Consider the following 25736-nt stretch of genomic DNA (forward strand, 5'->3'; position numbering starts at 1 on the left):
TCCTTCCCAGTGCCACCCCAGAGCTGGGATGGGACCTGTCCCCTCCAGAGGTGAGAATGGGACCTGTCCCACCCCCAGAGGTGGGGATGACTCCTGTCCCACCCCCAGAGCCACCCTGGAGCTGGGGATGGCCCGTGTCCCCCCCGGAGCTGGGGATGGCCCCTGTCCCCCCCGGGAGCTGGGGATGGCCCCTGTCCCCCCCGGGAGCTGGGGATGGCCCGTGTCCCCCCTGGAGCTGGGGATGGCCCGTGTCCCCCCCGGAGCTGGGGATGGCCCGTGTCCCCCCTGGAGCTGGGGATGGCCCGTGTCCCCCCTGGAGCTGGGGATGGCCCCTGTCCCCCCCCTGTCCCCCCGCCGTGTCCCCCCAGGGCGGTGCCGTTACCGATGGCCGGGGGCAGGGGGGAGCCGGTGCGCGGCGGCGTGGCCGGGATGTTCTTCGGGGGGAGCGGCGGAGGGGCTGAAACAGAGCACAGAGGAGAGGGAAAAATCAGCCGGGAACCCCCCTGGAATATCCGACAGCATCGCCGGGAAAAGGGGCGTAAATCGGGGATGAGCTCCAAGCCCCCGTCCAGGCCCGGCCTCGGACACTTCCAGGGATGGAGCGGCCACGATTCTCCGGGAATTTCATCCCATCCCTCCCCACCCTCACGGGGAGGGATTCCTTCCCCATATCCCATCCGTCCCTGCTCCCTCTGGCAGTGGGAAGTGCGATTTTTGTTGGGTTTGATGGAATTCCCCCCCCCCCCCCCCGGTTTTTTACATCTCAGCCTGCGCTCCTCATTTCAAGCCCCTAAATCAGCATTTTAATTAAACCTGGATTCTCTGAGGCGCGGAGCTGCCTCCGCCTTCCTCCCGTGCCCATCCCCACCTGGATCCGGGGCGCGAAGCCGGCATCGGGAACGCTGCTGGCTAATTAACAGCGGCTAATTAACCAGCAGCGCTTTACGGGGGCATTTCTGCAAAGGAAATGGTCCCGCGGCTGCCCCGGGCACGGGAAAGCCGCACCAAAATCAGGGATTGGGGCTGTGCTGCTCTTCCCGATGTTATCCTGGAAAAACCGGCGCTTCCAGCTTTTCCAGCCGAGTGAGCGGGGCATGAACGTGCAGGGTCGGGATCCATCCCATCCCTCATCAATCCCACTCCCTCCTCTGCCCCACAGTGCTGTAAACACAAGTGGAACAAAGGGGAAAAAAAAAAAACAAAACCCAAAGCCCCCTTTAATTTAAAATATTATGGAATTGCACGGCCTGGATGAGGAAAACTCGGAGCTTTGACCTGATCTCTGGATACGTCAATTCGTTTTTGTGGTCACTTACTTCCAGTTGGAAAAGGTCTTGGAAGTTTTGGGGACTCTACGTTTGTGTTGGTGGGCTGGACCGAGCCCCACACCTCAGGCTGGTCCAGAGCAGCTGAAAAAAAAAAATCAAAAAGAAACGTTTGAAAGCAACGAAAACCCAAAATATTCCCAAAAATCCCCAAAATTTCCTTCGAATCGCCCAAACACACAAACGAGACACCGAGGCCCTGGGAAAAGAGGGCCCAGACAGTGACAGAAACCTCATTAATTAAAGACAGGGGGTTCTGTCACGGTGGATAATTAAAACCCTGTCTGATTTTGAAGCAGGGCGCACAATTAGTTTGACGCTTATGCTGCTTGACAAACAAAACAATGCCAGGGATGGATTTGGAGGCTTGTCATGGGAAGGAAAGCATTGCACTGATGGCAAAAGTGGGCTGGGATCTTAGGATATGCAAAAAAAAAAAAAAACCCCAAAAAACCCAACAAAAAACAAATATTCAACGCATCAGGTATTAAAATGAAAAGATAATTGTATTCCCAGGTAATAAAGGAGGGAAAAAAAGAGATATTTTTATAAATAATTTAGATTTCTTGGAGGGTTTTTTTTTTTTTGTGCAGAGGACTGCTTGCAAACGTTGCTTTGATTAAAATAATTAATTGGAGTGGTTAATGACAGGACATAACGAGGCTACGAGGGCAGTGGCCACTCCCTGAGGTCAAGGAAGAGAAGGAAAAACATCTCTGGGAACAGCTCGCTCCGGGGTGTGAGTGGGGTTGATTTTGGGGAAAACGAGTCTTGCAAGGCCCCTGAGCTTTGGGAAAAGTCAGGTTTGGAAGGACGCAAAGTGCGTTAAAGGAGGGAAAAAAATGACATTTTTGAGGTGGCGTTTCCTAGGAATGGCGGTTTGTCCAACAGCCGCCTCCAGAACCCCAGATGGAGTTAAACCCCCGCTGCTCCAGGGTGATGGTTTGATTGGAAAACCCTGAGTTTTGCTGTTCTTGAGCTGTTCCCCGTCAGGATCTCTCCCAGACCTCATAATTAACTAATTGACTTAAGCACCTGCTCTGTTTCCTCCCAGCCCAAAACGTGGCCACCGGTCCTTCAACCCCAGCCTGGGCTCCTTCCTCCTGCAGCAGGAGGGCTGGGAACGCGGGAATCGGGGAATTGCTCAGCTTGGGAAAGCCCTGGGAAAGCGGTGAACTCCAGCCCCGAGCGTGTCCCCAGTGCCACACGCACACAGCCCTGAGATCCCGCCAGGGACGGGGACTCCACCCCTGCCGGGGCTGGAGAGCGCGCCCCTGTCCCTGCCAGGAGATGCCACCATGTCCCTAAGTCACCCTGTCCCCAAACTCACTCGCCATGTCTCCAAACTCACTCACCAGGTCCCCAAAGTCACCTACCACAGCCCCAAAGCCACCAGGTCCCCAAAATCACTAGCCAGGTCCCCAAAGTCACCAGGCCCCCAACCTCACTTGCCATGTCTCCAAACTTACCCTGACACCAAACTCACTTGCCCCAGCCCCAAACTCACTCACCAGGCCCCCAAATTCACCCACCCTGGCCCCAAACTCACTCGCTCCAGCCCCAAACTCACCTAACACAGCCCCAAAGCCACCAGGTCCCCAAAGTCACCCATTGCGGCCCCAAAGTCATCATGTCCCCAAGCGAACGTGCCACAGCCCCAAACTCGTCCTGTCCCCAAACTCACTCACCAGGTCCCCAACCTCACCCTGACACCAAACTCACTCGCCCCGGCCCCAAACTCACTCACCAGGTCCCCAAAGTCACCTACCACAGCCCCAAAGCCACCAGGTCCCCGAAATCACTCACCTGGTCCCCAGAGTCACTCACCATGTCTCCAAAATTCACCCAGCCCTGGCCCCAAACTCATCCTGTCCCCAAACTCACTTGCCCCAGCCCCAAACTCACTCACTGTGTCCCCAAATTCACCCAACCCTGGCCCCAAACTCACTCACCAGGTCACCAAACTCATCCACCATGACCCCAAACACTCCCCCACCAAACTCACCACGGCCCCAAACACCCTGGGACCAAACTCCCTTGCCACTGCCCCAAACTCACCAGGACCCCAAACTCCCTTGCTCCAGTTTCAAACACCCTGTTCCCAAACTCACCACGACCCCAAACTCACGAGGACCCCAAACTCACCACGACCCCAAAACTCACCACGACCCCAAACTCGTGAGGACCCCAAACTCACCCTGGCCCCAAACTCATGAGGACCCCAAACTCATGAGGACCCCAAACTCACCCTGACCCCAAACTCACCCTGACCCCAAAACTCACCCTGACCCCAAACTCATGAGGACCCCAAACTCATGAGGACCCCAAACTCATGAGGACCCCAAACTCACCCTGGCCTCAAACTCACCCTGGCCCCAAACTCACCCTGGCCCCAAACTCACCGTGTCCCCAAACTCACCGTGTCCCCAAACTCACCACGACCCCAAACTCACCGTGTCCCCAAAACTCACCGTGTCCCCAAACTCACCCTGGCCCCAAACTCACCAGGACCCCAAACTCACCAGGACCCCAAACTCACCAGGACCCCAAACTCACCCTGGCCCCAAACTCACCAGGACCCCAAACTCACCAGGACCCCAAACTCACCAGGACCCCAAACTCACCCTGGCCCCAAAACTCACCCTGACCCCAAACTCATGAGGACCCCAAACTCACCGGGTCCCCAAAACTCACCGTGTCCCCAAACTCATGAGGACCCCAAACTCACCGTGTCCCCAAACTCACCGTGTCCCCAAACTCACCCTGACCCCAAACTCACCGTGTCCCCAAACTCACCGGGTCCCCAAAACTCACCGGGTCCCCAAACTCACCCTGGCCCCAAACTCACCCTCCAACTTGTGCTCCTCGAAGGCCGACTCCAGCGGGGGCCCGAAGAGCGGGGCCAGCGCCGCCGCGTCCTCCCCGGGTTTCTTGCTGTGGGGCGAGAGGAGCACAGAGCAAACCCGTGAGGCGCGGGGTTCTGTTCCCACCCCGGCTTTGAGGCCAACACAAACACCTTTAAGGAGTTTTTTTTTTTTACAATCCCAGGCCGGGATTCCAATGGGAATAAAGGGAAAGGAGAGGGGTGAGGCGGCAGTGCCAGCCTGGCGGTGCCACTGGACACCGGGCTGCTCCGGGGTTAGTCAGAACTTCGCGGAAAAGGATTTAAAAGAATTAAATACTTGAGATCTGGGCCGTGTGTGTGGGAGAGGGCTGTGCACAGACGTGGGGCTGGGAGCTGGGTGAGGCAGAGATCGTTCACGCAGAGGGCAAGAAAGCGTTGCACATCGTGTCATGGGCCCTGAGGGTGGAAGGTTGAATTTCGGAGCCTAGAATCCTTCAGCTTTTACTGGAATACCGTGAGAAATGCACGATTTTTGTTTGTTTGTTTTTTGTTTTTTAAATTTAAGTAAGAGTTGAATCTCTGCTTACGGAGAAAAATTGTGGGGGGAAAAAAGAAAACCTAGAAAGTCTAAGTGCAAAATGCAAAGGGTGTCCTGCGTTTTTTTGTATTATTTGGCTTTTCTGGAGGTAGGAATAAGGATTCCCACCCAAGTTTCGATACTGAATGCAACACTAAATGTGAAATGAAGTACTTTGCCAACTGGAAAATTGGAGGTGGTAGGAAGGATGTGTTTTTAGAATTATATCGGAATAAATGTTAGCACTTAAAAAAAAAAAAAAAAAGTGGCAGACTGCTTTTCTCTCTATGTAAACATCATTTAGAAATATCTAAACAGAAACTTCAGGTATTGCACCCAAATTGGACCTCAGTTTATGTGGGGCCGTGCTCTGGTCCACCACACCTCGAGTCGAACCCCGGAGCTGCACAGGGCACATTCCCAGTGAGATTTGGCTTTATTCCATAAAAACTCGCATCTTTGCTGTCCTAAATCGATCCATCCCCCCCCGAGCTCGGCCAGCGCTCTGTACGGATCAGCCCAAGGTGGCCTCCAGCAGGGAATGTCCTTGGGGAGCTCTTGGTGGAGAGCGGGGAGGGACACCGAGCATCCCAACCACCACCAGCCCCTCAGTCCTGCCAAAATCCCGGAATGGTTTTGGTTGGAAAGACCTCAAATCCCACCCAGTGCCACCCCTGCCATGGGCAGGGACACCTCCCACTGTCCCAGGCTGCTCCAGCCTGGCCTTGGGCACTGCCAGGGATCCAGGGACAGCCACAGCTGCTCTGGGAATCCCATTCCTCCCCGTCCCAGGGAACAATTCCTTCCCAATATCCCATCTAGCTGCTCCGGGAATCCCATTCCTCCCCGTCCCAGGGAACAATCCCTTCCCAATATCCCATCTAGCTGCTCTGGGAATCCCATTCCTCCCCGTCCCAGGGAACAATCCCTTCCCAATATCCCATCTAGCTGCTCTGGGAATCCCATTCCTCCCCGTCCCAGGGAACAATCCCTTCCCAATATCCCATCTAGCTGCTCTGGGAATCCCATTCCTCCCCGTCCCAGGGAACAATCCCTTCCCAATATCCCATCTAGCTGCTCTGGGAATCCCATTCCTCCCCGTCCCAGGGAACAATTCCTTCCCAATATCCCACCTAGCTGCCCTGGGAATCCCATTCCTCCCTGTCCCAGGGAACAATCCCTTCCCAATATCCCACCTAGCTGCCCTGGGAATCCCATTCCTCCCCGTCCCAGGGAACAATCCCTTCCCAATATCCCATCTAACCCCTCACGCTCCCCACCAAGCGCGGTGCAGGCGGGAACGTCCCAAACCCACCCAGGGGCGAGGAGCCTGACCCCTGGATAATCCCAGGGCTCTGCACTGACCTGGCGGGGTCTGGCGTGGGCGTGGAGCGCCGGGGCCGCGTGATCTCCTCACCTGGGACAGCACAGACGTGGGTGAGCGTAGGGATTTTAGGCTCATTCCCACCCCTGGTGCCACACCCACCCTGCTGCGCGGATCCTGGCAGGGAAAAACCCCGCTTTTAATTCCGCATTTATTTCTGTGCGGAACTAAATCAGGGGAACTGCACCGCTGCAGGTGTCCCGAGGACGCCCCCCGCACCCTTCTGCCAGGAAAACTCCTGGGAGCCACCAGCTCTGCCGGGAGCACTTCAAACCAAATTTAACTCGCTCCTTCCTCCCTCCCCACCCCTCCAGCAGGTGCGATGGGCGCTGTCCTTAGGCTGCAGGAGATACTTACTGGATAAATTCCTTTTAATCGTCCCCTGGAAGGAGAAACACAGCGATGAGCGGGGCGCACGGGGACACGGGTGCACGGCAGGCGTCACCCCAGGAGCAAAGCAGCCCGGCAGGAGCTGCCTGAGGGGACATTTCCCAGAGGGGGCTGAACTCCAGGGAGCGGAAAACCCGATGGAAAACCCTACAGAAAACCTCTGAGCCGCGCGAAGCCACCTGCGCCTTCGGAGTTGTCCCAAGCGCCACGGGCACAGGGATTTCAAACCGCTCTGGGAACGGGCACTCAGCACTGCCGTGGGCTCGTGGAGCAAGAGCCAAATCCTCCCCAACCGCGGGAGCGGGGACTTCTGTCACCCTGGTTTTTCTGAGCTTTTTAAAGCCTTTTGATTGTTCATAAAATTGAGTCAGACTTTTTAGCTACTGTACAACATTAGGAGCAGTTTTTGCCCTTTCTCACAGATGTAACATAAACAAATCCTTTGTTTTTCATTCCCTGTCCTTTGTTTGCACATTTCTAACCTGAAAACAATTGTAACTGACAGTTGGTCTGGCCATTGGGCTGGGAGGTGAAAACTCCAGAAGCCAATCCACAGCCAGACCCACAAATGTATAAAAAGTAAGAAATAACCAGGCAGAGGGGCTCTGGGCTTGGCTCAGCCTTGGGCTCTCTCAGAGGAACAGCTCTGCCCTGCAAATCTCTCGTCTCCGTGTGGTTGCTTTGCGTGTCCTGATCACAGACACCCCAGAACGGGAGCGGGGTCTCCGGGGGTTCCCGTCACTGAGCGCCCCTCGGTGCCACCGAGGTCCCGCCGCGGCTGGGCTCACGCAGAGGGGTGTGTGACACCCCTGGCAGCTGTCCCCGCGCCCCGCGCCCACCCCGGAGCCCCGGCACGGGCAGGGACCCCTCCGTGAGCCCATTCCCCAGGAATTCCAGGGTTCTTACCGGGCTGCGCCGCTGCGGTCAGCGAGAAGGGGAGAGAAGAGACACCTGGTCAGAGAGTGACAGGTCAGCGCCCCACGGTCCCCAACAGCCACCACGCCTCCAGGGGCACCCTGGGGGAGCCCCCCAGGGGAACCCAAACCCCGGGAAAGGAGGGGGATTTCCCCGCTGGAAGATGAGATCTCTTGGAGGAGCCCCAAGGGCGCCACGGGGCGGGATTCCTGCCTCCTCCTGCCTTTGGAGGTGCCACAATCCGCGTAGAACCGAGCCCTTGCACGCCTCGTGCGAATTCCCGCACCCAAAGCGCGCTCGGAGCCAAGCCCGGCTCTGTTTTTACAGGTTCTATTTTAAGGTGCTCTAAGCCAGCGACAAAGGAAATTAAAACTGATCTTGGTGCCAGAAGGGCAGGGTTTTGTTGTTTGCTCTCGGCCTTTCAGCCCTAGTGACGGCACGAGAGCCCGCAAAGCTGGCTTAAAATACTCCAGGAGATAAAAATTGCGTTTCTTACCGGACTTTTCCTCTAAAAGAAGGCGGAGAGAGGATGGGGAAAAAAAAAAAAAAAAGAGAGAGAGAATGAGAAGATGAGGGATTTTTAACAAAGAGGAATCAAAGGTTTGTGTCAGGTTGAAGACGCAGCAAAGCAGAGGGACAGGAGTCTCGTGGGAGACTGGAGGGAGAGGGAGCGTTTGGGAATAGAAAAGCTGTGTCTGGGCCTCCTCCTTACGGGAAGGATCCCATGGTTTCATGGTTACAGGCCCTGCTGAATGAAGCCTGCTTCATTCCCAGCGAGGGCAGCAGAACTCCCGGCGCAGAGGGCTGGGAGTGACGGTGACAGCGCCTGGCACGGGTGCCCAGGGAAGCTGGGGCTGTCCTTGGATCCCTGGCAGCGCCCAAGGCCGGGCTGGAGCACCCCGGGATAGTTCCGGGTGTCCCCGCCCATGGAATGGGATTTTAGGTCCCTCCCAGCCCGACCCATGGGATTCCCGATCTCGCTCCCAGCGGCGGTGCCGGAGCTTCTCTCCCAGGTTTGCAGCTGCTTTGGGAGAGAAGAAGAGCCCAGGAGAAGGGCAGGGACCTGGCAGCCAAACCTGGGATTCCTGTGGATGCCAGACTCCTGCAGGCGGCTCCTGCCCCGGGCTCTGGTGCTTTCCTGGCCCGTGCCAGGATCCCCTCCCGGCCCATCTGCTCCCTTTGGCTCCGCACCCGGGGTTGGGATCCTCCTGCCCAGCCCGGCCTTCCCCGAGCTCCTTCCACAGGGAGGCTCCGGCTCCAGCCCCAGGGATCACCCCGAGGCACAGCGCTGTCCCCTGAACCCAGCACCCAAACCCCTCGGGCCAGCCCACACCGGGATCATCCTGACCCCGTCCCAAACCACCCCTCAAAATCCTCGGCAGGAAAAACCCCGCGGGAAAGAGGAGACAAAGATCCTGTTTGGTAAAATGCACATTCCAGGAGAATTTGGTTATCCTGGCATCATTGTTATCGTCATCATCACCATTAAATTGTTCATTTTGAGGTCGGGCTTTCCCCCCCCTTTTTTTTGTGCTTCCCAAAGCATCCGACTGCCATTCCCGATCCTGGAATGCCAACAGACAGAAGCTCCCTGGTTGGGAAGCAGAAACAAAACACGGGGATTTTATTTTGGTTTGGCTTGGAGAGCCATCCACGCTTCAGGTCAATTTACCAGATTATTCAGATATAATTTATCCAGGTTATTTATATATTGATATCATCCATGCTTCAGGTCAATTTACCAGATTATTCAGATATAATTTATCCAGGTTATTTATATATTGATATCATCCACACTTCAGGTCAATTTATCAGGTTTATTCAGATTAATTTATCCAGGTTATTTATATATTGATATTCACATTTCAGGTTTATTTAGATTAATTTATCCAGGTTATTTATCTATTGATATCATCCACGCTTCAGGTCAGTTTACCAGGTTATTCAGATTAATTTATCCAGGTTATTTATATATTGGTATCATCCACATTTCAGGTTTATTCAGGTTAATTTATCCAGATTATCTATAAATCACGGAAAGCTCTGTCTGGGAAGCCACTAAAGCCCACGCTCAAACCTCCTGAAAGCCCCGAATCCAATCTTTTCATGGCTGAACAGATTGGGATGAGCCAACAGGAATCGTAACAAGCCCTAGGAAAAGCAGAGGGGAGATGGTCTCTGTGCCAGGACGGACTAAGGAAAAACGACCTTTCCTTCCAGGAGCCTGGATTCACCTCCAGGCTGGGAAACATCCCCCCAAAATCCCACGGAAAATCCCACAGATGCTTTCCTCGCCTTGGGAACCGAGGCAAAACCCTGAGATGACGACGGCTGAAAATCCCCCTTGATCGAAAACCCCCTTTTCCCTCATCGAAAAAAACGAGGAGAGGGGGTGGGAAAAAAAACCAATCAGGGAACAAACACATCCCAATCTCTCTTCGTGAGCGGGGAAAAGGAATTCCTCCGACGCTTCGAACCGGAAACATCCCGGCGACGCCCGCCGAAACAAACCCACGGGAACCGAGCGGAGGGTCAGCGAGCTGGGGGCGATCCCTGCGGATCGGCGGCGCCCCGGGAGCCGGGGAGAGGCTGGGAAAGGCTGGGAAGAGGGCAGGACTCACCACGGGGGACGGGGAGAGCGCGATGTTGCCGACGGACGCCTTGAGCTCGTCCACGGTGGCGGCGCTGCGCAGGACGTCCTTGGCCTGCAGCGGCTTGATCTTGATGTTGAACTTCTTGTGCGCCTCCTCCTCCTCCTCCGACTCGCTGGAGGAGTAGAAGTGCTTTCCTTTGGTAGGTACAGCACGGTTAAGGAATTGAAGGAACTGGGGGAATTCTGCGCCGTCCGAGGCTCGCTGGAGGGCGGGGGGAATCCCGGCGATCCCGAAACGCCGACCCCGAAGTCGGGGAGGAGATGCTGGGGCTGTTCTCAGGGATAAACCCAGCCCAGGGGTCGGATGCACGGCTGGATTTCACGGGATTGCTCCTAGGGATGGATCCAGCTGCCTTGAGATTCCAGAGGGAACATTCCCATCCCAGCTCCCTGCCCTGATCCAGCCCCTCACGCTGCCCAAGGATGGAGCGGCTTCCTCGGAAGCTCAGCTCTGGGAAAACCTCTGGATGCTGTTCCGTGGGATTCCTGCTTTTCCCCCTTAACCCCGTTTCCATCAGCCTGGCTGGCCCCGGAGGGTTTTTCCTGCGCTCTGGATTCCAAATCCAGGGTGACTCCCTGTTTTCCAAGCCCTGTGAGACAATCGGGCCCAGCCATCCCCCAAGTGCCACATCCACACGGATTTCAAATCCCTCCAGGAATGGGGACCCCACCCCCTGCCCTGGGCAGCTGTCCCAATGCCTGAGCAGCCTTTTCCATGAAGGAATTTTCCCAAATATCCCACCCAAACCTCCCCTGGAAGTTGAGGCCATTCCCTTTCCTCCTGTCCCTGTTCCCTGGGAGCAGATCCCGACCCCCCCGGCTGTCCCCTCCTTGCTGGGAGCCACGAGCTCCTCCCTGATCCTCCTTTTCTCCAGGATAATCATGGATTATTTTGGTCTCCATCCCGTGGGATGTTCCCCCCGCTCCTCATTCCATGGCAGTGAGAATCAAAGGCAATCCCAATGCCTCAGGTAATTCCCTGGGGAATTCAGCTTCGTCTGTGGAGCGCCAGCTCCAAATGAAAACCGAAAGGTGGAAATGAATAATAATAATCATTAATAATAAATAATAATAATGAAATAAAAAGAGCCCTTGGCCTGCCTGTGAAGTCCAGCTCCTGTTCCAGGCTGGAACAAAAGCCAAACCCAAAGGATATATCCTGGTTCCTCGGGTCGGATGCTGTATCCCTCCTCATCCAGCTCGGGTGAGTTCTGGATTGGGGAAAAAAAAGAAAAAAAAAAAACAAAACAAAACAGGAAAATTAGGAATGTTAATTCCCAGAAAACTGGAGCAGCTCTTTCCTCCTGCACAGCCCAAGCCCCTGGGGCCACACAGAGCCACGGGCGCCTCAAACCCCACCGGTGATTTTGCAGAAGGAAAAGTTTCAATCCCTGATTATGACTCAAAGTTTTCCCCGGATAAACCGCAACCTCCCCTGGGGCCAGGCCAGAGCTCTCCAGAGCCACCTCATTCCTGGGAATTCTGGTTGAGGTATGGAATTGGTGTCTGGACAGAGCCGATCCCACCCAAAGAGCCCAAAATGAGCGCGGGAAGAGCCTGGGATTCCCATGGGAAGCAGGGAAGCTCCAGGGGACACTCACGTATCTGTCCCAGTCGATCTCTGCATAAAATCCATTCGGGGCTCCGTTGGTTTTCTTCTGGAAAGGAAAATTCCCATGGTTGAAATGGAGGAAGCAGGAACACAGCACATCCCGGAGCGGGATCCCACACCCACAGAAATCCAACAGCTTTCCCCAGCTCTGGAATTCTCCCATCCCAGAGAGATGAAAGGAGGGGGTTTTTGGATAATCTTTAGGTGTACACCCAACACTTCCTAAGGAAAATGAGGAAATGGCCGTTTCTCCATGTGCTGGGGTGTTCCAGCCCTTGGGAAGGGCTGGCAGCAGTGGAAGCTCCCAGTGCCAGTGGAGCAGGGAAATTTATTGGGAATTATTTCCAGGGAGATAAACCCCTTCCCCAAGAAAGGGCAAGCCCAAGAAGGATTCAGATCCCATTATCCCACGTGCCGGGTGTTGGGAATTCGGGATGGAGCCGTGGGAAAGGTCTGGGATGAGTCCATGCCATGAAACACCAACACACACAGGAACTGCTGCTTGGGATCGAGGGAATTCCGTTTGGAAGAGGCGTCCATCACCCCTGGAACCCTTTCCCGGTTGGCTCTGGGCACCCAAACCCATCCAAAGTCCCACGGCCGCCACAATTTGGGGCTCCTAAATGGGATGGATCCAGCTGCCTTGAGCTTCCAGAGGGAACATTCCCATCCCAGCTCCCTGCCCACATCCAGCCCCTCACACTGCCCAAGGATGGAGCGGCTTCCTCGGAAACTCAGCTCTGGGAAAACCTCTGGATGCTGTTCTGTGGGAATCCTGGATGCTGTTCCACGGGATTCCTGCTTTTCCCCCTTAACCCCGTTTCCATCAGCCTGGCTGGCCCCGGAGGGGTTTTTCCTACGCTCTGGATTCCAAACCGAGGGTGGCTCCCTGTTTTCCACACCCCTGTGGGAGCTGGGAGCCGAGCTCAGTTTTCCTTACCCCGTTTTTATTTCCTCCTTCCCGCGTGCCCTCGGCTTTGCTATTGGAAGTTGGATCAGTGGGATGAGGGCTGGGCTGCTGCAAGGGTGCGGGTGGCAGAAAAAGGGTTAAAACACCTGCTCCTTGGCTGGGGTGTTTTTTTTGTTTGTTTGTTTTTCTTTTTTAATGCACAAAACGAAGTTTCAGGAGCTCGGGAACAGGGATTTGTCAGGAAAGGAAGGCTCAGCTGTGGCTCCACCGGGATCAAAGGTGGGTTTTCCTGTGGGATCTATTCAGCAGTCAGGATTTGCCTCCCGGCCACTCCAGTGGCTGCAAAAATTATGTGGGAAAGGGTCTGGAGGATGAAAAATGACATTTAATGTCTCCAGCTCCATTCCCTCTGTATCAATCACCTTCCGCAGCTTCGTTTTATTCCCTAAAAATTGCATTTCTGCGTCCTTGGAGAGGACACCTGAGCTCCCTCTGCCCACACCTGGCAAGGGAAAGCTGCCCATGGGATTCCCGCAGGAGGAGGGAACAGCCCGGGGATGTTCCCTGGATATTCACGGGATTAAAGTGGGGAAAAAACCTCCAGGGTCATCCAGTCCCAGCTGTGCCCTGTCCTCACCTCGTCCCCACCCAGGTGTTCCCTGGACACCTCCAGGGATGGGGACTCCAAACCTCCCTGAGCACCCTTTGTGTGGAGGAATTCCTCTGGATAGCCAACCTAAACGTGTCATTTATTAATTTATCCAACCTAAACCTGCCATTTATAAATTTATTCTACCTAAACCTGCCATTTACTAAGTTATCCAGCCTGAACCTGCCATTTATTAATTTATTCTACCCAAACCTGCCGATTATTAATCTATCCAACCTAAACCCACTGTTTATTAATTTATCCAACCTAAACCCACCATTTATTAATTTAACCAACCTAAACCCACTGTTTATTAATCTACCCAACCTAAACATGCCATTTATTAATTTATCCTACCTAAACCTGCCACTTATTAATTTAATCAACCTAAACCCACCGTTTATTAATCTACCCAACCTAAACATGCCATTTATTAATTTATTCTACCCAAACCTGCTACTTATTAATTTACCCAACCTAAATGTGCCGTTTATTAGTTTATTCTACCTAAACCTGCTGCTTATTAATCTATCCAACCTAAACCCGCCATTTATTAATTTATCCAACCTAAACCCACCATTTATTAATTTATTCTACCCAAAACTTCTACTTATTAATTTACCCAACCTAAATGTGCCATTTATTAATTTAATCAATCTAAACCGGCTGATTATTGTTTTATTCAACCTAAACCCACTGTTTATTAATCAACCCAACCTAAACACCCCATTTATTAATTTACACAACCTAAATGTTCCATTTATTAGTTTGTTTTACCTAAACCTGCCGATTATTAATCTATCCAGCCTAAACCCATAATTCATTAATTTATCCTACCTAAACCTGCCATTTATTAATTTATCCTAACTAAACCTGCCACTTATTAATTTATCCAACCTAAACCCACCATTTATTAATTTAATCAACCTAAACCCACCGTTTATTAATCTACCCAACCTAAACCTGCAATTTATTAATTTATTCTACCCAAACCTGCTACTTATTAATTTACCCAACCTAAATGTGCCATTTATTAATTTATTCTACCTAAACCTGCTGCTTATTAATCTATCCAACCTAAACCCACCATTTATTAATTTAATCAACCTAAACCCACTGTTTATTAATCAACCCAACCTAAACACCCCATTTATTAATTTACACAACCTAAATGTTCCATTTATTAGTTTGTTTTACCTAAACCTGCCGATTATTAATCTATCCAGCCTAAACCCATAATTCATTAATTTATGCTACCTAAACCTGCAATTTATTAATTTATCCTACCTAAACCTGCCATTTATTAATTTATCCTACCTAAACCTGCCACTTATTAATTTAATCAACCTAAACCCACCGTTTATTAATCTACCCAACCTAAACCTGCAATTTATTAATTTATCCTACCTAAACCCACCATTTATTAATTTATTCTACCTAAACCTGCTACTTAATTTATCCAACCTAAATGTGCCATTTATTAGTTTATTCTACCTAAACCTGCTGATTATTAATCTAGCCAACCTAAACCCACCATTTATTAATCTACCCAACTTAAACATGCCATTTATTCATTTATCCAGCCTAAACCTGCTACTTACTAATTTATCCAACCTAAACCTGCCATTTATTAATTTATTCAACCTGAATCTGCCATTCATTAATTTATTCAAACTAAACCCACTGTTTATTAATCTACCCAACCTAAACCTGCCACTTATTAATTTATCCAACCTAAACCCATTGTTTATTAATTTATCCCACCTAAACCTGCCATTTATTAATCTACCCAACCTAAACCAACCATTTATTAATTTATCCAGCCTGAACCTGCCGTTTATTAATTTATCCAGCCTGAACCTGCCATTTATTAATTTATCCAACCTAAACCCATTGTTTATTAATTTATCCCACCTAAACCTGCCATTTATTAATCTACCCAACCTAAACCCATTGTTTATTAATTTATCCCACCTAAACCTGCCATTTATTAATCTACCCAACCTAAATCCATTGTTTATTAATTTATCCAGCCTGAATCTGCCATTTATTAATTTATCCAGCCTGAACCTGCCGTTTATTCCTTTATCTCTGCTGAATAGAGCCCTGCTGCAGGCACTACCTTTACTTTCATCTCTATTTCCTAAAAAGCGGCTTAAAAACACAGGGAGGGCCCAAAGCCGAGGATTTTGGGTCAGACTGGGGGGAAAAATGAAAATTATTCCCTGCAAGGAGCAGCTTGCCCCCCCTGCACCCCCCCAAATTTTTATCTTTTTAAAACATGCCCCAGCACTGCTCTCCCTGCTGAGCCTCACAAGGGGCTCATCTTAATTTTGGGGTGAAATTCCGAACCCTGGATTTGCTGAAGAGGTAAAGCCCAGCCTGAACCCGGCGTGTTTTTGGTACCAGACACTAAACGAGACGGGGCCCAGCTCCAGCAGGGACATTTCAGTCCAACACCAGGAATAAAAGCAGCAGCAATTAAAGAAAAAAAAAAAATAAAAATAAATAAACAAAGCAAACCACAACCACCTCATTGCTTTCAGGTTAATATAGAGAATAAAAATAGAGGCTGGAAACAGCTGCTCTGGCAATTTCCCCTGAACTCCTCAGGCAGCAAATCTGGCCCAAGCCAATTAGCAGGAGTGGGAAGGAGGATGAGGAGCTGGGCTTTAGCAGGACACCTGCTCCCTCCACCCCTGGCGCCGCCTCTGTCGATATTTTTTTATAGGAAACCCGGAATTTGCCAACTTTTTGCGTGGATTTTCAACATTTATTTTCTATATTAACCAAAAACCGTCCATGGATGCTGATGGGGTGGAAGGGGAGGTGACACCTGAGGAGCAGAGGGCTGGGCAATACTCACGATGCCATCCCTGTCTGGAGACCCTCTGGAAAGAACAGAAAAAGGACCTGGGTTAGTGCCCAAACCCCGCCTGATTAACTCATGGAAATTGTTTTTTAAACGAATTAGAAACTGGGACTACGACACCCAGCGCATCCCAGTCACCTGCTCCTCGTGGAGCCCACGCAAGGGGACGGGAATTTTTTTATCCCCTCGTGTTATCAGCTGATAAATTTCAGGTTTATCAGCCAACGAAGTGCTGCTGGGGCTGTCCCAGCCGGCTCCTGCACCCCTCCCACAGCCACATCCCTGCCCCGCGTCCATCCTTCTGCCGGGGACAGGGATCCCACCTGGAGGAAGCCAGAAGGACAAACGCTTCCCTGCTGAATGGATTGGGAAACTGCCGAGGCTCCCCAGGGACCCTAATCCCCGGCTCCTTATGGGATTTGGGATCCGAGGCACCCCAGGGACCCTAATCCCCGGCTCTTTATGGGATTTGGGATCCGAGGCTCCCCAGGGACCCTAATCCCCGGCTCTTTATGGGATTTGGGATCCGGGCTGCCTCACGGCACCGCCCGGGGATGCCGAGGGATTTCGGGAATGCCAATGTCCCTGGAATCCAGATGGGCTCCTCACACGTCCCGAGCTCCCTGCAGTGCCAGGGATGTGCCACCAGTTCAGGGCACCACGGAAACCCTTCTGGGGGCTCCTTGGTGTCACATCCTTTGGTGTTCTATCCCTTAAAAGTTTTTCCCTTCAAGTTTTCCAACCGATCCATGCTTGAGTCCCACCCCTCCTATTCAGGCTCCATCTCTTTGCACAAAAGCCTCTGAAATCCTTTGGAAGTGGCAAAAAATCCCTTCTGCTTTTACGTTTGCTCCTCACTGTGTGACCCCCAGCACATGGGATGTCACCCCCTGCTCCCATCCCACCTGGAATTGCCGTGGAGACCCTCCCAAGGCAGGGATGTCACCCCCTGCTCCCATCCCAGCTGGAATTGCTGTGGAGACCCTCCCCAGGCAGGGATGTCACCCCCTGCTCCCATCCCAGCTGGAATTGCTGTGGAGACCCTCCCCAGGCAGGGGAAGAGCAGTGGCTCCCTCCCCACAGCAGCTCCAGCAGAACCATCCCGGACCCATCAGCAGCTCCAGGGACCGCAGGGCAGTGTCCTGGGGCTGTGGTGGCCCGGCCACGGCCGGGGGTGGCAGATGTCACCATCCCTTCCTTCTCCCGGCTCCATCACTCCCCTCCCTCCCTCTCCCTTCCTCCTCCTGACTCCATTCTCCCTTCCCTTCTCCCGGGCTCCAACCCTTCTCCATCCTTTCCCCTTCTTCCTCCTGGCTCCATCCCTCCCTCCATCCCTTCTCTTGCTCCATTCTGCCTTCTCCCGGGCTCCATCCCTTCCCTTCTCCCTCTCTATCCCGGGCTCCATCCCTCCCTCCTCCCCTTCTCCATCGCTCCCTCCCTCCTCCTGCTCCATGCTGTCTTCTCCCGAGCTCCATCCCTTCCCTTCCTTCTCCTGACTCCATTCCTGCCTCTCTCCTCCTGGGCTCCATCCCTCCCTTCTCCTTCTCCATCCCGGGCTCCATCTCTCCCTCCCTTCTCCTGCTCCATCCCTTCCTCCTCCTGACTCCATTCCACCTTCTCCCGGCTCCATCCCTCCCGCCCTCCTCCTGCCGCATTCCTTCCCTTGCTCCTCCTGACTCCATTCTCCCCTCCCTTCTCCCGGGCTCCATCCCTCCCTCCATCCCTTCTCTTGCTCCAGTCTGCCTTCTCCCAGGCTCCATCCCTTCCCTTCCTCCCTTCTCCCTCTCTATCCCGGGCTCCATCCTTCCCTTCTCCTGCTCCATCCCTTCCCCTTCCTCCTCCCGGGCTCCATCCCTTCCCTTCCTCCCTTCTCCCTCTCTCCTCCCCTTCTCCATCCCTCCCCTCCCTTCTCCATCCCTCCCTCCCTTCTCCTGACTCCTTTCCTCCCGCCCTTCTCCCGGGCTTCATCCCTCCCTCCTCCCTCTCTATCCTGGGCTCCATCCCTCCCTTCTCCCTCTCCATCTCTCCCTCCTCCATCCCTCTCCATCTCTCCCTCCTTCTCTCCTCCCCTCCTCCATCCCTCCCCTTCTCCATCTCCCCCTCCTCCATCCTTCCCTCCTCCATCCCTTCCCTTCTCCATCTCTCCCTCCTCCATCCCTTCCCTTCTCCCCTTCTCCATCCCCGCCGGGGATTTGGAGATCGCCCAAAGCCCTCGGGGCCGCGGCCGCGCCGTGACCCCGCCGCGCTAATCACCGCTGCTGCTAATTGCAGCGTCCTCCCGGGGCGGCCTCTCCGCGACCTCCGCGGCAGCCCGGGGTCCCTGCTGTCCCTGCCAGCCTGTTCCCAACCCGCCGGGAGCAGCGGGATGGAGCCGCGGAAATCCCAGCGCTGGAGAAAGGCAGCGCCCGGCCCCGGCGGTTTCCCAGAAGATGTGAAGGAGCCTCGTTCCCTCATTCCTGCCCACCCGGAGGAATTATGGATGAGCTCGCGCCCGGCTGGAGCTCCTGGCTGTGCCCAGGCTCGGCGGATGGATGCCACCGTCCCTGGGGACGGCAGGAGGACAGCTCGGGAATGCTCGTCCCTCTTTTGGGATGTGCCCCGCGTGCCCACCGCCCCCGGCCCCTCCTTGCCGCAGGAAAAGCCCAGCGGAGGTGCCGGTGCCACCAGGGACACCTGGCCAGGCCTGGGGATGTGTCCCTCGGCATGGCAAACCTCCAAACGACTCCCACCAGGACAGAAAATCGCTTAGGGAAGCAAATCCAAATGGAATCAAAGGCAAAACCTCGGAGTTTCTGCTGACAGACACGGAGCACCCCGGCAGAGCTGCGGGAGGGGACGGCCCTGCTGCCTGTCCCCTGCTGCCTGTCCCCTGCTGCCTGTCCCCTGCTGCCCCCAGGAGGTGGTGGCACCGGCTCCTTTGCCACTTGGGGACATCCGTCCCAAAGCCACAGCAGCGGCAGCTGAGAACCAGGGAATTGTGGTGGAAAATCCCTCTGGAACGTCAAATCCAAGCAACCCAGAGCTGCCAGGGCCACCTCATGTCCCCAGGAGCCACATCCACAGGGCTTCTGAACCCCTCCAGGGATGGGGACTCCACCTGTGCCAAGGCTGGACACTCTTCCAGGAAGGAATTATCCCAAATATCCACCCTGAGGCTCCCCTGGCCCAGCCTGGGGCCGTTCCCTCTCCTCCTGTCCCTCTGTTCCCTGGGAGCAGATCCCAAATCCCCCCGGCTGTCCCCTCCTGTCAGGAGCTGTGCAGAGCCACAAGATCCCCCCTGAGCCTCCTTTTCTCCAGGCTCAGCCCCTTCCCAGCTCCCTCAGCCTCTCCTGGGGCTCCAGACCCCTCACACAGCATCCCCCACCAGATGTGGGAAGAATCCCCTGCCAGAGGTTTCCTGGGAAGTGAAACCCCTGCGCTGCACCAGCCCCTGCCCCTTCCCCAGCCACATCAGTGCAAACCGAATTTACATCCCCTAAGAGCTCCGAAGAGCAGCTCGAGATGAATCTGCCCCAACTCCGAGGAGGCCCCCAAAAAACCCCCGAACACCGAGACCTCTGCAGCAGCTCCCAGGAAATCCCGCGTTTTCCAGGTGTGCCGGGGAAAACATCTGGGATTGGGTCTGCTGTTAAAACCTCTGTCCAGAGGTAACGAGGGCCTGGGGTGCCCCAAATTCCTGCCCGCCGCAGAGCGCATTAACGTCGCATGAGCTCCGATCAGCTTACGTGGAATCAGTGTCCTTTTCTTTCTTCCGTATGCCAAAGGCCTTCCTGGTTCGTTTTTTCAGTCCTGAGGGCGAGAGGAGCACAAAGGGAAAGGCAATAAATATTAACGGAACCCCCCCGGAGTAAATCCTCCCAAAGCTTCCCCGTTCCCGCACTGAATGAGGCGAAAAAAAAGGGAAGAGCCGAAGGCAGGGGATCGCAGAACCACAGAGCTGAGGAGCCGCCAGGAGCCTCTGTGGACATTTATTTCTCTCATTTATTTCTTCATTTAACACTCATTAACTCCCCGCCAGAGCGTGGGGCTGAGTTATTTCCCCCTTCACATTCCATGCGCAGTATTTGTTCCCCGGTTAATATTCCCCGGTCAATATTTATTTCCCAGTTAATTGTTTCACAGTTAATATTTCCCAGTCAATATTTGTTTCCCAGTTAATATTTCCCACTCAATATTTGTTCCCTGGTTAATATTCCCTGGTCAATATTTATTTCCCAGTTAATTGTTTCACAGTTAATATTTCCCAGTTATTTCCCACTCAATATTTGTTCCCTGGTTAATATTCCCCGGTCAATATTTATTTCCCAGTTAATTGTTTCACAGTTAATATTTCCCAGTTAATATTTGTTCTCTGCTAATATTTCCTGGTCAATATTTATTTTCCAGTTAATATTTCCCAGTCAATATTTATTTCCCAGTTAATTGTTTCACAGTTAATATTTCCCAGTTATTTCCCAGTGAATATTTGTTCTCCAACCAATATTTCCCAGTCAATATTTGTTTCCCAGTTATTACTTCCCAGCTAATTGTTTCACAGTTAATATTTATTTCCCAGCCATTATTTCCCACTCAACATTTGTCTCCCAGTTAATATTTCCCACTCAATATTTGTTTTCCAGTTATTACTTCCCAGTTAACATTTACTTCCCAGTTTTTATTTCCCACTCAATATTTGTTTCCCAGTCATTACTTCCCAGTTAACAGTTTCACAGTTAGAATTTATTTCCCAGTTATTATTTCCCACTCAATATTTGTCTCCCAGTTAATATTTATTTCCCAGTGATTATTTCCCACTCAATATTTGTCTCCCAGTTAATATTTCCCACTCAATATTTTGTTTCCCAGCTATTATTCCCCAGTTAATATTCCCAATATTTCTGTCCTAATGACTCCCTCCTTTTCCGCGCTGTTTGTGGGCACCGATGGAAGGAGGAAAATCCCCCCTGGGTGTTAAAACCCAGTTTAAACCCTGAGCTTGGTTGTGGCTCAGCGCTGGTTTTTATCTGCACAATGCCCGGGACCAAGGATTCCGGAGCCAGCTGGGAAATCCTGGAATTCCAGAGCCCCCAGGGGCAGCAGCCACCACCACAACCCTGGAACGCCGAGGGAGCAGAGTGGGTTTCTCCGGGCTTTTCCCTCTTTTTGCAGCATTCCAGGATGGTTCGGGGATTTTAAAGCTTTTCCTGTTCCCCACGGGCAGGGACAGCTTCCCCCCTATCCCAGGTTTTCCAGCCTGTGGGATCCATATATTCCATAAAACCAGCTGAAACCCCACAGGCTCATCCATCCATCCATCCTGCCCCATCCCTGGATTTCCCAAATCCATCCTTTTTTCCCCCATCCCCACCAAGGCTCAGGCGAGTCCTTAAATAACGGAGGAACATTCCCGAAAATCTCCCCTCTGGAAAACGCCCCCCCTCCAAACCCCGAGCGGAGCAGGAAGGGCAGAACCCCCCGGGACTGAGCTGTGTTTTGGTCTCCTGGGAAGCAGAACCCAACCTGGAATTCCTTCGGCAGCTCGGTGGTGTAGGAATTCCATCTGCCTGGGGTGCTGCTGGCGGAGGGAACAGGGACATTCGGGAAAGGGGGAGCGAAAGGGAGCTCTGCCTTTGGAGAGGGGTGCTGAGAGCAGATCCCCCACAAAAACCCCACCCCATTCGCCCCAGTGACGGCCCCGAGGGGGACACCACAAAGGGACACGGCCGGGATTTCCCAGGGGTGGGATTTCCCAGGAACTCCCCTGCCACCGGAAAATTCCCCGCCCAGAGGTGCAGGGGCTGAGCTGAGGGTTGGGATCTGCACCTCCTCGGGTGGTCTTAGGGCCGAAGCACCCAAAGACCCGTCCTGGCAAGGCTCAGCCTTAGAAAAATTAACCAAATCTTTTCCTAAAGGTCACAGCCTTCAACCGCGGGAATTCCGCGTGGAATTCTCCGGACTGGAGATTTCCAGGACTGCCGGAACAAACCCAGGCTGAACCAACCCCGGCGTCGGTTCATCTCACTTCAAACACACACACAACAAAACCACAAACAAAAAACCCCACAAACCCCTCCAAACCCAGGGCATTATCCACCTCTGAAATCCTTTTTTCCTGCAATCCGTAAGAATTCCACGTGAGAACCACGATTCGCTATTTAACACCGTGAAACCTCCTCTGTTTCACTCTTAAGAGGGACCAACGTCGTTTTCTGCACCCACAACTCAACTCCAGGAGCAAACCAACCCCGATTCTCCCAAATTCCAGCACTCCACCCCCAGGGAGCAGCTGCTGCCTCTGGACCCCCCAAATGCTGAGGGAGATCCCTGGAGGAGAAATCATCCACTTGGGAGCACGAGATCCATACGGAAAACGCCTCCCCAAGAGGAGAGGCAGGGCGTTGATGCTCCCTGTGGTGAGGAAAGTAAAAATTAAAAAAAAAAAAATGCTTGAAATGGATTCTGCTTCATCCCAGCACAAAGATAAAATTCATCTAACGGCCGTGACGGACTCAAGAGCGGGGAGAGGAGGAAGAGGAAGGGAGGGATTAAATATTCACTCGTGGGTTTGAATTTTTCTTTTCTTTTGTGGGTGGGTGTTTTTGCTTTGCCCACCACACACAGACCCGCACATCCCTCCTGGATTCCTCCAGGGATGCGGGAACCCAGGGGAAGGACAAACCCTGCCCGTGGCTGAGCACGGCAGAAGGAGGCTCCCGGAACACTGGGGCGTTCCCGGAGGGAAAAGTCTGGCGGTAAATTCAATTTTAAGGCCCTAAATCGATGTCCCAGCTGCTGGGCCAACCAGCAGAAGATTCCCCAGGAGATTCCCCTGCTCCTCCTCAGCAGCAGCCTGGACACTCCCAAGGCCATTTCCATATAAAAATGGGCACTTTTGGTCCTCGGCACGCCCCAAAATCCTCAGCTGCCTCACCCTCCGCAGCACGACGGCCAAGCCCCAGCCGCCACCTCTGCTTTTCACTTTGTCCAATGTTTTTTTTTTCCTGGATAATTAAGTTAATTAATGCCTTCCTAACACTCCAAAGGCACCCAAACCACGGGAATTATTGATATTCCACATTTCAATGGAATAAACGAAGCAGGGCGAGGCCGGAGCATAAAGAAAAGCTCAGGAATGGGGAGAAAATTCCCATAAAAACCCAGGGCACCACCAGTGGGATGAATCCCAGTGAAATTCCAGCAGGATTTCAGGAATATCCAGCACCAGAGGGATGAATCCCAATGAAATTCCTGCAGGATTTCAGGAATATCCAGCACCAGTGGGATGAATCCCAACGAAATTCCAGCGAAATCCCAGCAGGATTTCAGGAAAATCCAGCACCAGAGGGATGAATCCCAATGAAATCCCCGCAGGATTTCAGGAATATCCAGCCCCAGAGGGATGAATCCCAATGAAATCCCCGCAGGATTTCAGGTTTTGCTCGGCAGCAGCTCAGGGATAACCTGAGCCCTTCCACAACACAGCATTAATATTTCAGCTTCCCTCATTTCCAAGTAGAACTCCGGATCCTGTTCCAGGGAGGAGATCCTGGAGCGGCAGCCCCCGAAGGCCGGACCTGCACTGCCCTGGGAGGGGCTGTGGCACAAATCCTCTGGGATTGGCCCCAAATCCAGCACCTGGGAAACTGGGAATGCTCACCTGGGAAACTGGGAATGCTCACCTGGGAAACGGAATGCTCACCTGGAGAGGAGAAGGCTCCAGGGAGAGCCAGGGCCTGGAGGGGCTCCAGGAGAGCTGGAGAGGGACCGGGGACAAGGGATGGAGGGACAGCACACAGGGAATGGATCCCACTGCCGCTTCCCAATATCCCAAACAGGATTTTGGGAAGGAATCCATCCCTGTGAGGGTGGGGAGGGGCTGGGTTGGAATTCCCAGAGCAGCTGTGGCTGCCCCTGGATCCCTGGAAGTGTCCAAGGCCCGGCTGGGATAGTGGGATGTGTCCCTGCCCATGGGATGAGCTTTAAGGTCCCTTCCAATGGAGCAATTCCATGATTTTATGGTTTCCACCCTCCCCAGCCTTACAGGAGCCCCTCCCTGTTGGAAAACGAAAGAAAAAGAGGAAGAAGGGATGATCCACCACACTCTGCCAGAGCAGGACACTGCTGGCATTTTGCCTGTGGCCCTGAGGAAAGAAAATCCTTGAAAAAAAATCAAAGTGAGCAACAACAATTGTGGGCTTGGAATTCCTCAAAAAATACAAATAAATACGGAAAAGTTCTGTCCTGATCAGGAATTTCAGTCCAAAGGCACCAAAGGAATAACAGAGGCAGTCCAGGAATGGGAACGTGGGAATGGGGGAACGGAGGGTCTCGCTCCAGTGCACAGAGGTGATCCAAAACCCCACGGCTGATCCCAAATCCAGCCCCATTCCCAGCCCTGAATTCAGGCTCTGATGAGCTGAACTCTGCCCAAGGGGGCCTGAATCCACATCCAGCCCCTTTCTCCCAACTCCCATTCCAGGAGGGAAGGAATCCCAGGGATTCTGGGGCCACCCCTGGCTTTGGGGCTGTGTTCCCCGTCCCAGAGCAGGATCCAGCCCCACATTCCCATCGGGATTTGGGCTCCCAGGACCTTCCCACTCCTTCTGCACCTTCCTCCCTCTGCCAGCTCCCCAAATGTTCACGGGCTTGGAGAATGCCAGAGGCCTGGAGTGAAATCCTGCTCCAGGCACAGTGAGGGCTGGTTTGGAATCATGGAATTCTCCGGCTGGAAAAGCTCCCCAAGATCGAATCCACCCGTTTCCAGCACTGCCAAGGCCGCCGCTGTCCCCTGTCCCCAAGTGCCACATCCACAGGGGGTCAAATCCCACCAGGGATGGAGACTCGGCACTGTGCCAGGCCTGGAAAACCCATTCCATGAAGAAACGTTCCCAAAAATCCAACCTAAACCTCCCCGGCGTTAAATACAGCCAGGTATAAAACCCCCAATCACCCTGCAAGGAGAGCTGAGCTCAGATCCCCCAGGGACAAGATTCCAGCTGCAGAATATTCCCGGGATGTGGGAGTACCACAAAAACACCACCCAAGCCACGGGAATTATGGATATTCCACATTCCAATGGAATAAACGACACAGGGCGAGGCCGGAGCCCAAAGCAAAGCTCAGGAATGGGGAGAAAATTCCCATAAAAACCCAGGGCAGCACCAGCGGGATGAATCCCAATAAAATTCCTGCAGGATTTCAGGAATATCCAGCACCAGCAGGATGAATCCCAATGAAATCCCCACAGGATTTCAGGAATATCCAGCACCAGAGGGATGAATCCCAATGAAATCCCCGCAGGATTTCAGGAATATTCAGCGCCACTGGGATGAATCCCAATGAAATCCCAACAGGATTTCAGGAATATCCAGCACCAGCGGGATGAATCCCAATGAAATCCCAACAGGATTTCAGGAATATCCAGCACCAGTGGGATGAATCCCAATGAAATCCCTGCAGGATTTCAGGAATATCCAGCACGAGAGGGATGAATCCCAATGAAATCTCTGCAGGATTTCAGGAATATCCAGCACCAGCAGGATGAATCCCAATGAAATCCCTGCAGGATTTCAGGAATATCCAGCCCCAGAGGGATGAATCCCAATGAAATCCCAGCAATTCCCCG

General features: G+C 53.1%; 1 protein-coding gene across 1 annotated transcript in view; it reads right to left on the bottom strand.

The window, feature by feature from the left end:
* The window catches only part of SGIP1 (SH3GL interacting endocytic adaptor 1), a 61436-nt gene that overhangs the window by 27526 nt on the left and 8174 nt on the right, over nucleotides 1-25736 (bottom strand). Inside the window, exons 2-14 of the mRNA XM_058421715.1 lie at nucleotides 19858-19921; nucleotides 16127-16151; nucleotides 12642-12719; nucleotides 11691-11747; nucleotides 11246-11300; nucleotides 10058-10233; nucleotides 7933-7944; nucleotides 7428-7439; nucleotides 6489-6513; nucleotides 6113-6164; nucleotides 4174-4259; nucleotides 1317-1409; nucleotides 383-457 (exon numbers count right to left, since the gene is read on the bottom strand). Coding sequence (XP_058277698.1) covers nucleotides 383-457; nucleotides 1317-1409; nucleotides 4174-4259; nucleotides 6113-6164; nucleotides 6489-6513; nucleotides 7428-7439; nucleotides 7933-7944; nucleotides 10058-10233; nucleotides 11246-11300; nucleotides 11691-11747; nucleotides 12642-12719; nucleotides 16127-16151; nucleotides 19858-19921 — 810 coding nt within the window. The remainder of the gene's footprint in view (nucleotides 1-382; nucleotides 458-1316; nucleotides 1410-4173; nucleotides 4260-6112; nucleotides 6165-6488; nucleotides 6514-7427; nucleotides 7440-7932; nucleotides 7945-10057; nucleotides 10234-11245; nucleotides 11301-11690; nucleotides 11748-12641; nucleotides 12720-16126; nucleotides 16152-19857; nucleotides 19922-25736) is intronic.

This window comes from Hirundo rustica, chromosome 9 (assembly GCF_015227805.2).
Source record: "Hirundo rustica isolate bHirRus1 chromosome 9, bHirRus1.pri.v3, whole genome shotgun sequence".
In the NCBI taxonomy this organism is placed as follows: domain Eukaryota; kingdom Metazoa; phylum Chordata; class Aves; order Passeriformes; family Hirundinidae; genus Hirundo; species Hirundo rustica.